At 37.1% G+C, this 12,500-nt stretch overlaps 1 protein-coding gene across 18 annotated transcripts in view; it reads left to right on the top strand.

Moving 5' to 3' along the window:
• The window catches only part of LOC106871531 (guanine nucleotide exchange factor DBS), a 180,952-nt gene that overhangs the window by 97,733 nt on the left and 70,719 nt on the right, over window positions 1–12,500 (top strand). For all 18 annotated transcript variants that reach the window (XR_008265927.1, XM_052974317.1, XM_052974323.1 and 15 more), the window contains 7 exons: window positions 17–130; window positions 4,555–4,671; window positions 5,618–5,877; window positions 6,909–7,023; window positions 10,374–10,496; window positions 11,118–11,309; window positions 12,191–12,382. Coding sequence is in view for 17 of the 18 variants with exons in the window: in XM_052974317.1 (XP_052830277.1) it covers window positions 17–130; window positions 4,555–4,671; window positions 5,618–5,877; window positions 6,909–7,023; window positions 10,374–10,496; window positions 11,118–11,309; window positions 12,191–12,382 (1,113 nt within the window). In the remaining variant the exon portion in view is untranslated. The remainder of the gene's footprint in view (window positions 1–16; window positions 131–4,554; window positions 4,672–5,617; window positions 5,878–6,908; window positions 7,024–10,373; window positions 10,497–11,117; window positions 11,310–12,190; window positions 12,383–12,500) is intronic.

Raw genomic sequence — 12,500 nt, 5'->3', positions numbered from 1 at the left:
TTTCCTTATTTTCCAGGCATTTTTCCCGACACATATCCAAGTGGTGTTCCTACTTCAGCCCCATGGCTTCTTACAAAGAGCTCTCGCTGACTTCCGCTCCAAGTTTGTTAAAGAAGAGCTTGAGTTTAAGGTACGCTGTCTTACATAGTCTTAACCAAGGGTCCCAGGGCCTCATGCGGTCCTCAAGCATCCTTTCGGCAGCCCCTAACAGTCTTCCCTCTATAAATATAATAAATTTTTCTTTGACTGGCTCCCTGTGCTTGTTGCATGTAAAAAGCACCATCCAAACATGGTTGATGCCAGTGCCACCTGACTGGCTCCCATGCCGGTGGCACCTAAAAAGCACCCACTACATTCTCGGGGTGGTTGGCTTTAGGAAGGGCATCCAGCTGTAGAAACACTGCCAGATCACATTGGAACCTGGTGCAGCCTCCTGGCTTGCCAGACCCCAAGTAAACCGTCCAACCCATGCCAGGATGGAAAATGGACATTAAATGATGATATATATATATGTTTGTGTGTCCCCCCACCATCGCTTGGCAAACGATGTTGGTGTATTTATGTCCCTGTAACTTAGCGGTTCAGCAAAAGAGAACTGATAGGATAAGTACTAAGCTTACAAAGAATAAGTCCTGAGGTCGATTTGTTCAACTAAAGGTGGGGCTCCAGCATGGCCGCAGTCAAATGACATGACTGACATGGAAAGGGAGACATCAAAACAATAACGATGACAGTGAGATATTAACTCACGCACACGCACACACACACACACACACACACACTAACACACAGAGGTTAGTTAATATTAACTGTACATAAATGTTTATTCATGTGTAAGAACTAAAGCAAACTCTGGCTGTCAATTGGAATATCAAGTCGGACTTGGTTGTAGGGACCAGGTTTTTGCTAATTGTTTTAGGTGTCTAAGTAGTTATGCATAGACACACACACACACATATATCTATGTGGTGAAGGTATGTAGCTTAGTGGTTCGGGTATTTGGCTCATGATTATAAGATTGCGAGTTTGATTCTAGGTGGTGCATTGCGTCCTTCAGCAAGACCCTCTATTTCACATTGCTCCAGTCCACTCAGCTGGCGCAAGTGTATTGTGCCTGCACTTCAAAGGGCCATCCTTGCCACATTCTGTGTCACACTGAGTCTCGCTCAGAATTACATTAAGGGTACACATGTCTGTGGAGTGCTCAGCCACTTGCACACTAATTTCATGAGCTGGCTGTTCTGTTGATGTAATCGACTTCCCCCTCCCCTCAAAATAATTGTGGAATAACCAATTTGTTTTATCCCCATGTCAGCCTTAGTCCAAAAGAACAATAACCAAAGTGTGGTGTGTATATATAAATATATATATATATATATATATATATATATATATATATATATATATATATATATATATATATATATATATATATATGTGTGTGTGTGTGTGTGTGTGTGTGTATGTATATATTCACACACCACACTTAGATTAATAACTATGTATAAATGTATATTCATATATACACATATACAGTTGTTATGTAACCCAGACTAATATAGATTTCAAACAGTTGTTTTTATTTTTAATTTCATATTTATTTATATTTATTTACTAATTTATTAATTTATTTATTTGCCAATAGTTTTTTTCCCCCCTTGCTGTTGTGTTAATTGTCACAGTCGAAAGCCAGCCATGATGGCTGATAAAAATCATTAGGATTGGAAACCTGTGATGGCCATGTAACTCTTCATCACATTAACTTCTTTACTGCTGGGTTGTTAAATTGAATTTAGCTGTAATATATATGGAACAAACATGTGGAAACATGTTTTTAGAGGTGGCGCTGTGAAGCAAGTCTCAGAGATTGTTGCCCTAGGCAACAGGAGAATGTGTGACAAGCAGAGACAGACAGAAGTGTGTGTGTGTGTTGTGTTGTGTTTTCTACTTACACATGTATGTATGCATGTGTGTGTGTGTTAGATATGAGAAATTAGAAAGATGGCCGAGAGGATGGAAGAAAGTGTGAGGAAGTGAGAATAGATAGGTACACACACATCTATATATTGGGATATAGACACACACACACACACACACACACAACTAAGGCTGTTCATAGCTATGTCTCTCTTTCTCTCTCTCTCGCTGTATATATATATATATAGATAGATATACACACACACACACACATATACACATACATACATACATACATACATACATACATATATATTCATTATTAATATTTAGCAGAAGCAACAGTGACTCATGAGTCGAGAGTTTTGTATGTTAGCACTTATCAAACTTATCAAAGCTGTCGTATGTATATATGTTTGTGTGTCTGTGTTTGTCTCCCAGCCATCGCTTGACAGCCGATGTTGGTGTGTTTAATGTCTCCATAACTTAGCAGTTCAGCTAAAGTGACGGATAGAATAAGTACTAGGCTTACAAAGAATAAGTCCTGAGGCTGATTTGTTCGCCTAAAGGTGGTGCTCCTGCGTGGCCCCAGTCAAATGATTGAAACAAATAAAATCATATATACACACACTCATGTTTTGAGTCCTTTCCACCCCCCATCACCCCCCCGTTTGCATCACCAAACCTATATGTATATATATATATATATATATATATATATATATATATATATATATTTACATATATTATTTTATAAATACATTATATATATTATTTATGTATATATATTGCATTATTGATATTATGTATGCACATATATATTATTTATGTGTATGTGTGTGTCATAAAGCGAGAGATATTTGTTTGTATGTGATACACCCAGAGAGAGAGAGAGAGAAGGTATACATTTGCCAGGGGACAAGCACTATTTTTTGATGTAATTAGTGTCCTCATTAGCTGTGTCATGACGGAGTTTGTTGTTGTTGTTGTGTTCCATATTGGTCTTGTTGTAACATTGATAAAATATCTTCACTGTTGTTACTGCTCTGAAAATACATATTATACAGACACTTGGAATTTAATTGACTGCTCTGTGTGTGTGTGTGTGTGTGTGTAAATGTATTTGAACATATTTCTAGGCGTTAGATGTAACTGTCAGAAATTCCATGAGTTATCTGTTGGATACGGCATGATGGGGGAGGCAGGGGGGGAGATGATTGGAAGCTGATTGTAACAGCATCCAGCTTCCTCTTATTTCTATTGATTTATATCAAATGTGATGACAGCACCAAACATCAAATTTTATATACATGCATACCTATACACACACACACACGCACACACACACAGAGGCATGGGTGTGTGGTTAAGAAACCTGCCTTGCAACAATGAAGTTTCAGGTTCAGTCTTGGTGCACGGCACTTTGCAGTGTCAGATCACTGGGCCAGTGTAGAGAGGATAGACACTACCTAAAAACCTCTGCTTTTCACCCCTCCATGCTCATGACATTAGATCTTATTTGGGGATCTCTCAGGTAACTGAAAGAGCACAAGCATCTCCTCTCTGAACAGGCTGTCAGTCCATCGCTGCTTCTGATGGAACTCATTGTGCTACGATTCATGTGTATATATGCATACATGCATATATATCATCATCATTGTCGTTTAGTGTCTGCTGGCATGGGTTGGACAGTTTGACTGAGGGCTGGTGAGCCAGAAGGCTGCACCAGGCTCCAATCTGATCTGGCAGAGTTTCTACAGCTGGATGCCCTTCCTAATGCCAACCACTTCGAGAGTGTAGTGGGTGCATTTTACGTGCCACTGAGGCTGCACTGGCAACGACCATGCTTGAATGGTGCTTTTAATGTGCCACCGGCATGGGACTAGTCAGGCGGCACTGCCATCAACCACACTTGAATGGTGGGTTTTTTTTATGTGCCACTGGCACAGGTGTCAGTCAGGCAGTATAATATGTGTATATATATATATATATATATACATATATATATGATATTGCAGGAGGTGGCTTTGTGCAAGTCGACAAAAGTATAACAGAAGAAAAGAGACAGGTGTTTTGCAGTAGAGGTGATACAAGAATACCCCTGTCGAAAAAGAAAAGAGAGAGAGTGATGGGGATGTAAAGATTGTTTGCCAACATGGCAGTCCTGGTTTAGGACAAATGTTGCTGTAATTTAGCCCCAGGATACATCGTCTCCAGCTGGGTATACGACACGATCTGTGTCCTTATATTTTCGAGCAGGGGTGCTAGATTCCCTTGTTCGAAAATATAAGGACACAGATTGTGTCGTATACCCAGCTGGAGACGATGTCTTCTGGGGCTAAATTACAGCAACATTCGTCCTAAACCAGGACTGCCATGTTAGGTTGGCAAACAATCTTTACTCCAAAGTACCGTTGCTGAATATCTCTTGATGTGAGATTAACAAATAGTAATTTTCTGATGGAGATGTGTTGAGACATGCACTCCAGGTATAGGATTATAGGTGATGTGTATATGTTTCTCTCTATATTTATGTCACAGAGTATTTATATGCAGTAACTCTGTATGTATATATATATAATATGTGTGTAATATATATATATATGTACACATATATGTTTCTATTTATATCTGCAGGTTGTTATGTGCAATAACCAAGAAGAGTTACATGAACATATTGATCCTAGCCAACTCACTAAAGACTTGGGTGGAGAAATTGAATACGACCACAAGGAATGGATCGAGCAAAGAGCAGTAAGTAACTGTCTTATTGTGATAAAGCCTTAAGCAAGTCTCCTACTTCCACCTACACATTGCTAATATCTACAAAGATTATGTATAATACTAAGACTTATGACAGAGTCAGCTCCTTTATTCTGACATGTCATACATGCACTCATTTCATTTACTGACTGCTGGTGGAATACTTCTTTCTAATTTTGGTACACCATGCCAGTATTTTGAGGGGAGGGGCAAGTCAGTTACATCAGTGTCAGTTCTTGCCATGAAGCAGTAAAATAAAGAATCTAACATAATCACAAATAAAATATGTGGAAGTTGAGATGTTCATGCCTTCCTCAGAAATGTTATTAATACAGTAAAAGAACCAGTGAAGGATCTTCTTTATCATCATCCTTGATTATTCAACATAACAGCCATGTTTCCTTCCACAGACTATTTCACCTTTAATACCATAACATAGAACTGTTCTTCAGTTCTTTAAAACTCTATGTAGGTGTATTATTGGTGTCGTGTGAAGGTCTAAATTACATCTTTCTAATTATAAACCTAATTTATCCCCTTTTATTCACAGATCTAATAACAATCCATTGAAATTTCTCTACAGCAACCACAAAAATCAAATTTAGGATGGTGAACTGGCAGAACCGTTAGCACGCCAGGCTTAGTGGCATTTTCTCCATCTTTCTGTTCTGAGTTCAAATTCCACCAAAGTCAATTTTGCCTGTTGTCCTTTCAGGGTTAATAAAATAAGTACCAGTTGTGTACTGGGGTCAATATAATCAGCTTAGCTTCTCCCCCAAAATTGCTGGCCTTGAAGCCAATATTTTGAATATATTTTCTGCTTCCATTCCCCTCCGTTGTATTCCTAATTCCTCATTGTTTGCCAAAATAACCATGAGAGCCTCATCTATTCTAGTTTTTACGTTTGTTTTTTTTTTTCTTGTTATTCTTTAATCAGGCAAGTGAGAAATTTTCAACAAATGTCAGCGACATCACGCACTCACTCGACCAACTCGCTGCCCGATACGAAGAAACGGAAATCCCGAATGACGTTACTGGGACTGAGGCGTTGATTCGGGAACATATCCAGGGACGAAAGGAGCTCCTTGATGATTTGAACAGTACCACTAACCACGGCGAAATTTTGCTCAATTGTGTGAAGGGAAATAGCCAGGAAATTCCGTTGGTGAAATTGGTACATGTGGTGGAACTGGAGAGGTAGGACATTGCGTTACCAAATTCTTCACATACACACACTCTCTCTTCCTTTCTCTTTCTCTCTCTCCTCCTCCTCCTCACTGTATCTCCCTCAATTCCCATCTCTAAACAGCTGATAATAGATAAATAAATAAATAAATAAATACGCACACACATTCACTTAAACAATGGCCACAACTTGCAATCCTGGATGACTCAGCAGTATGTAGCATTCTTTCAGTAATTGTGTTTGGTACCCATTTAGCAGTAGACACAGAGTGCCTTCTAGACCCTTCATTCCTTTGCTAAGTGGAACATCCAGCATGTAACAGCTAGAGGGAGAAAGAGGGCTGCCCCCATCACCCAGCTGGTCTATTTTTTTTATCAACATCCCAAAAGATGAAAAGTAAAGTTTATTTTGGAGGAAACAAATATCACAACAGGTTTTATTTGAAACCCTGACAGCTCTGTTAATCAATCGCCCAGTTTATGTAAATGTGTGTGTGGGTGTGTACTTGAAAATCTGCAAACAAGCATAAGCATATTCATATGTCATCAATATCATCACCACCACCACCACCACCATCAGCAGCAGATGTACCATCATATCCATCATCATCAATACTATCATCATCATCACCATCATCGTGTGTATCTTATGATGTTGGTATGGGATAAGAGGAGAAAGTGTATGGTGGGGGTGGGGTCTTTCCACCACATAGGTGTTCCATTTTCTTTCATCATGCCTAAGCTTCACTGTAAACAAGAGAAAGAGTGAGAGTGAGAGAGAGAAAGAGAGTGAATGAGATCAATAAAAAATGAAATGAAGAGGAAAATATCAAATAAGTGATACAAACAACAACAACAACAATGGTGAGAACGAGGACAAAGATGACGGTGGTGTCAACAACGACGGTGACAAGAACATTGTCATACTTGGCTTCGCTGAACTGGTCAAACTAAACTAAGGTCGTCATTGTCTCATTTAATTAATTAACTTGACTAATTTGCTTAATTGGTCTGTGTTATTGTTGCATCTTTTTTTTTACTAGGTTACTAACTAAACTAGAACAGAATAAACTCCAGTTTGAAATGTTCTGGGGACGACATGAGAATAAACTTCGTCAATGTTTACAATTACGGCAATTTGAGGAGGAATTTAAACTTGTAAGTTTTTTTTTATTATTCTTATTATAAACATTTGTGTGTGTGTGTTGGTGCTTGTGTGTGTTATTGCTTGTGTGTGTATATATACTTGCATCTATCTGAGTGTTATTGCTTGTGTGTATATTATTACTGTTTATGTGTGTGTTCATTACTGATTGTGTGTGTCCATAGAAATTCCATTTGTTATAAACTTTTTCTTGTTTTGGTTCATAAATTTATAAATTTCCATTGTTTTAGTATTTTAAACATTTAACTGCAAAATTAAATTTCATGGTCATTCCAGTAATGATGCTATTTACCAAAAAAATAGAATTGGCATTTTCTGCAAGTCACATTTCCTCCTCATTAAACTTGACATACGTCAACATAACAAAGATTCCAACATGACATTCCTCAACAAAAGATAGCTTGGTATATAAAACTGCTTTCCACAATTAAGAGTAATTAAATTTTGAAGGGGTCAACATTTCACTTATGCCTTTGATGTCCCTCCATAGTTAAAGCTACAGAAAGAGAAACCCTCAGATATGTTTCATTGTTAAAGATTTCTTCAATTATGTTCTCGACGTCCTTCCATAGTCAAAGTCTTTGAAAGCATAACACTTAAACCCATGTTGTGAAAAGCAGAAATATAAGAATGTTTCTAAATAAGGCAGAAGGCCACAGATTTTGGATGAAGGAAACACTGGACTATGTTGACCACAGTATTTCACTGGCCCTGGAAAGATGATAGGTGAAGACAACCTAGCAGGATTTGAACTCAGCATGTGAATAACTTGAACAAACACCACATAATATAACTAACGATGTTGCCACTTATCGGGGGAAAAAAATAATAATATTAATCCATATTTTATGTTTTATCAATTCATTTTCTCCACACCACATTCAGTCTGCTAGTTTTCTCATGAACTAGCTATAACATGTCCTTCCTTTTATAAAACAGCAGTGGTTTGAGGGAGGTTTAGTTGCTACTTCAAGTAACCACTATCATATTTAGATAAAGAGGTGCCACCATAACTCTGAAGTTTGCTTCCCAACCACAAGGTTCTGGGTTCAGTCCCACTGCATGGCACCTTGGACAAGTGTCTTCTACAATAACCTCAGGCTGACCAAAGCCTTGTGAATGGATTTGGTCAACAGAAATTGAAAGAAACCCATTTTATATATGTATGTATGTGCGTACATATGTATGTAGGTAGCTTTGTGTTTGTCTCCGACAACCGCTTGACAACTATTGTTTTTGTATTTACATCCCCCGTAACCTAGCAGTTCAGCAAAAGGAGAATGATAGAATAAGTACCAGACTTTTAAAAAATAAGTACTGAGGTCAATTCGTTTACTAAAACCCTTTCGGGCAGTGCTCCAGCATGGCCACAGTCTAATGACTGAAACCAGTAAAAGATGAAATATAAGAGAATTTGTAGGATGCCCCAGTAGCAAGGCCCCTTTTAAAAGGACTCTGACAGCCCCTAGATGTTGTAGCCTTGGGTTTCAGCCTGTTCAGTGTTAGGTGCAGGCCTGTGAGTAACTAACTGCATTGACAATCTCTCCTTGACTTTCACCACAGATTATTGTTGTTGTTGTTAAATTAGCCAAAATCTGGCACATCTATCTCCAATCAAAGGAAATTCCATCAGTGTTCATTCTATCTTTTATTCAGACATAGCATATCTAAGACTACATTATCAAATGTGTCTTTAATTTAAAAAAAAATTTACTTCATACAGTAGAATGTCAGTTGAGAGATATTTAGCTGTCATTTCTAGAGCAATTAACTGACCACATAGGGGCTCCTTCATTAGCTCATATATCATTACTGGTTTTTTTGGGGTTTTTTTCTTCACAAAATGCATCTGGCACTAAATATCAAATTTACCATCAGCCCCATGATATTTTCCCAATTCCAGCTTATTCCAACGATGAATTAGTGAACAGGTTTATAGTAAAGCTTGCTTGTTAGGCATGCTGCTATGGCCGACATTTTCTCTGTCCGCAAATATAAATATTGATTGCTTTTAAACAACAGTAGTGAAAGGCAAGATGGCTGCTTGTCACATGGTGGCGATAGTGGGGAGGGCGGCGGCGGCGGTGGTTTTGCTTCATTTAACTTGCTTTTGATTTGGTATTCAAGGGAGATCACTTGGTATTAACTTGTCAGACACTGTCCATTTGCAGTTATGAATAAATGATGATTGGTCGAGAACTGAGACAAATATTCTTGTACAAACTGTTTAATAATAAAGCACCGATGTTCTTTGTGTGTGCATCTGTGTCTGTGTGTGTTATCAAAGATGTTGTCATTATTTTTTTTAATGACCTCTCATATTTTAGCCATTGTCGTTGGCTGTTTGATGGTGATTTCAGAGAAATAAATACGTTTGAAAATAAATTCATCTTATATTTATAAACTTGTTCGTTTTTAGATATATTTTAATAAATTAACATAAATGTTTATTTGTATATCACACACACACACACACACACACACACACATGCTCAGTGATTGATCCATCTTCACAGTTGATTGCCATCTCCTTGTTCTTCCTCATTGTAAATGGCATTTCTGATTTTGCATCCATGTACAAAGCTTCTTGCATGTGTGTGTGTGTGTTTATAATTAGGTATATTTATGAATGGAACATGTTTGCAGTTAAATAGGCTTACACATAAATATATTTACTCAGCACACACATACGCACACACACACGCATGCACACACACACACTTGTTTCTTATTGGATATCTTTAAATATATTCTTTTATTCTTTTACTTGTTTCAATCATTTGACTTCAGTCATGCTGGAGCACCGCCTTTAGTCGAGCAAATCGACACCAAACCTTATTCTTTGTCAGCCTAGTACTTATTCTATCGGTCTCTTTTGCTGAACTGCTAGGTTACGGGGACGTAAACACACCAGCATCGGTTGTCAAGCGATGTTGGGAGGACAAACACAGGCACACAAACATATACGTACATATACATACATACATACATACATATATACATACATACACATATATATATATATATATACATATATGACGGGCTTCTTCCAGTTTCCATCTACCAAATCCACTCACAAGGCTTTGGTTGACCCGAGGCTATAGTAGAAGACACTTGCCCAAGGTGCCACGCAGTGGGACTGAACCCAGGACCATGTGGTTGGTAAGCAAGCTACTCACCACACAGCTACTCCTGCACTATATGTTGAATATTTGGTGTATTCTTCTATTAGTTGCAGGCAGCTGTGGCCATTCTGAGGCATGTTTATACATAAACAGAAATATTTCTGTATAACTATATCTCTAACATTTTCTTAATGCCACAAATTTCTCTTTTATTCCAGATCCAATATGCTTCGGAACGTAACCTAGAGTTTTTAGAATCTTCTATGTCAAACATAGGAGAATCCTCTCTGCGGCTGGACGGACTTTTTGGAGATTTTGAAGAATTTGAGAAAAAAGCAAAGGTAGATGATTATATCTTTTTGTTTTTTGTTCCCATACTTCTATTTCTATGCTTTTACTACCCTTCCAAGTGCAGCCCTGGGCATTTTGGGTATTTACAGTGTTTTCGGTTGATGTTTTTTATTCTTCTCCAAGGGTTTGAGACATTTTGGCATAGCTGTTTTGGCACTGCCTATTTGGCATGGCTGATTTAATGCTGACATCAGATATTTTAATGTTATTCTCTCATTCTCTCTCTGTTTATGTGAGTACATTTATCTTTATGCATCTGAGGAGAGTGTTTGCCATTCATTTTCATTTAGTAAGCAATCGGAAAACGAACTTCTTCACGTAGCCTACAACAGCAACAACAACTTTATTTAAATTTCTAACAGAACATATTTCTGACCAAACTCCATTGACAACAAATGAAATGTTAAAAATTATTTATTAATACATGTGTATGTATATGGGTGTGTATGGGTGTGTGTATATGTGTGTGTATGTATGGGTGTGTGTATATGTGTATGTATGGGTGTATATATGTGTGTGTATTTATGTGTGTGTGTGTGTGTGTATGTATTGGTATGTCTATGTATGGGTGTGCATAGTTATGTATTTAATTCTTTTATTGCTTCTTCCAGAAAAACTTTGAGACAACAGATCGGTTATGCCGCACCGGGGAACAGCTTATAAGGGACGACCACTATGCAATAGACAGCATCCAACCAAAATACATTGAGCTTCAACGTATCCGAGATCAATATAAGCGAATGTTAAAACAGAGGAGGGACATATTATATAAGGCTCGTGATCTCCACGATAGAATTGATCGTGTAAGTATCCCTGCACTTTTGCTCTTTGGCCATAATCCTATCAACACCACCATTAAGCCATAGTGCCATTATCCCACTTCGACTTGCAGTCTTTGACTTCAAAAACAAATGCATATTGAATAGTCTGGAATTTAAAAAAAAAATTTGAACCCTTTTATCACCTTATTTCTGTTGGAATTAATTTTGAAAATAATGAATTTAATAAAATAATTTTGTCATTATAAAAGCTAGTGTTTGGAACATAAATTATTGTGAAGTTAGCATGAAATTTAGATCTCTTTAACTCTCCTGTTACTACATTTCTGTAGAAAAACACTGCCTTTGTTTCATTTAAGTTTGAAAATAATGGAGAATTTATTAAAATAAATTTGTTATTATTGAGTTGGTGTTTGGAAAATAAATGAACATTTTGATCAAAGTTTTTACTTTTAGATCACTTTAAAACAGGAAGTTATCAAAGATCTAAGGACAATTTCATCTGACTTGGTACCAAATTGGTTAATTTAGAAAAGTAGCCCCTAAGATACCTGAGGTGGAGAGCTTAGAAATTTCTCTTAGCTATCCTCATTATATGTTAACTGCTGCAGCAGTTAAAACAACTTCTTTATAAACAGCATGTGTTCATAACACATTCAATTTCTCAATGTAAAGGGACTTTCACACACCTTGTGTTTTGACATCATTGTGTCTCCTCAGGCAAAGGTATCCTGAACTAATGAACTCAACAAGAGTTCATGGCTCTAGTTTTATAACTCCAGTAAACAAATTATTTACTCTAATAATGTAAAACCAAATATAAATTATGAAGAATTATATTAAGAATTATAGTGATATATGATGATAAATAATGTGGTCGTTTGTGATTTGTTGTTTAATTTCAGGCCAATAAATGGTGTAACCGAGGTCTCGACTTATTAGCTGATCAACAAATTGAAAAATTTCATACTCAAGGGGGAGCAGAGAAAGCTGCCTACGAGATCAGGGAGTTTTTACACTCAGCCCAGAATCTCAACTTAAGTAATCCAAAAGAGTTCCGGACACTCTTTGAGGGTATAATGAATTCAGATATGAAAGTAAGACATTCTTCCATTTATTTATAAAAATGTCTACAGACAACTTTGTATAAGATGGCTACAGTAACACTGTATTATGGTTTTATATATATATATATATATATATATATATATATAT

This window comes from Octopus bimaculoides, chromosome 18 (assembly GCF_001194135.2).
Source record: "Octopus bimaculoides isolate UCB-OBI-ISO-001 chromosome 18, ASM119413v2, whole genome shotgun sequence".
Taxonomy (NCBI): Eukaryota; Metazoa; Mollusca; class Cephalopoda; order Octopoda; family Octopodidae; genus Octopus; species Octopus bimaculoides.
Note: the sequence above shows the minus strand (reverse complement) of the source record. Positions and strands in the feature narration are given on the sequence as shown.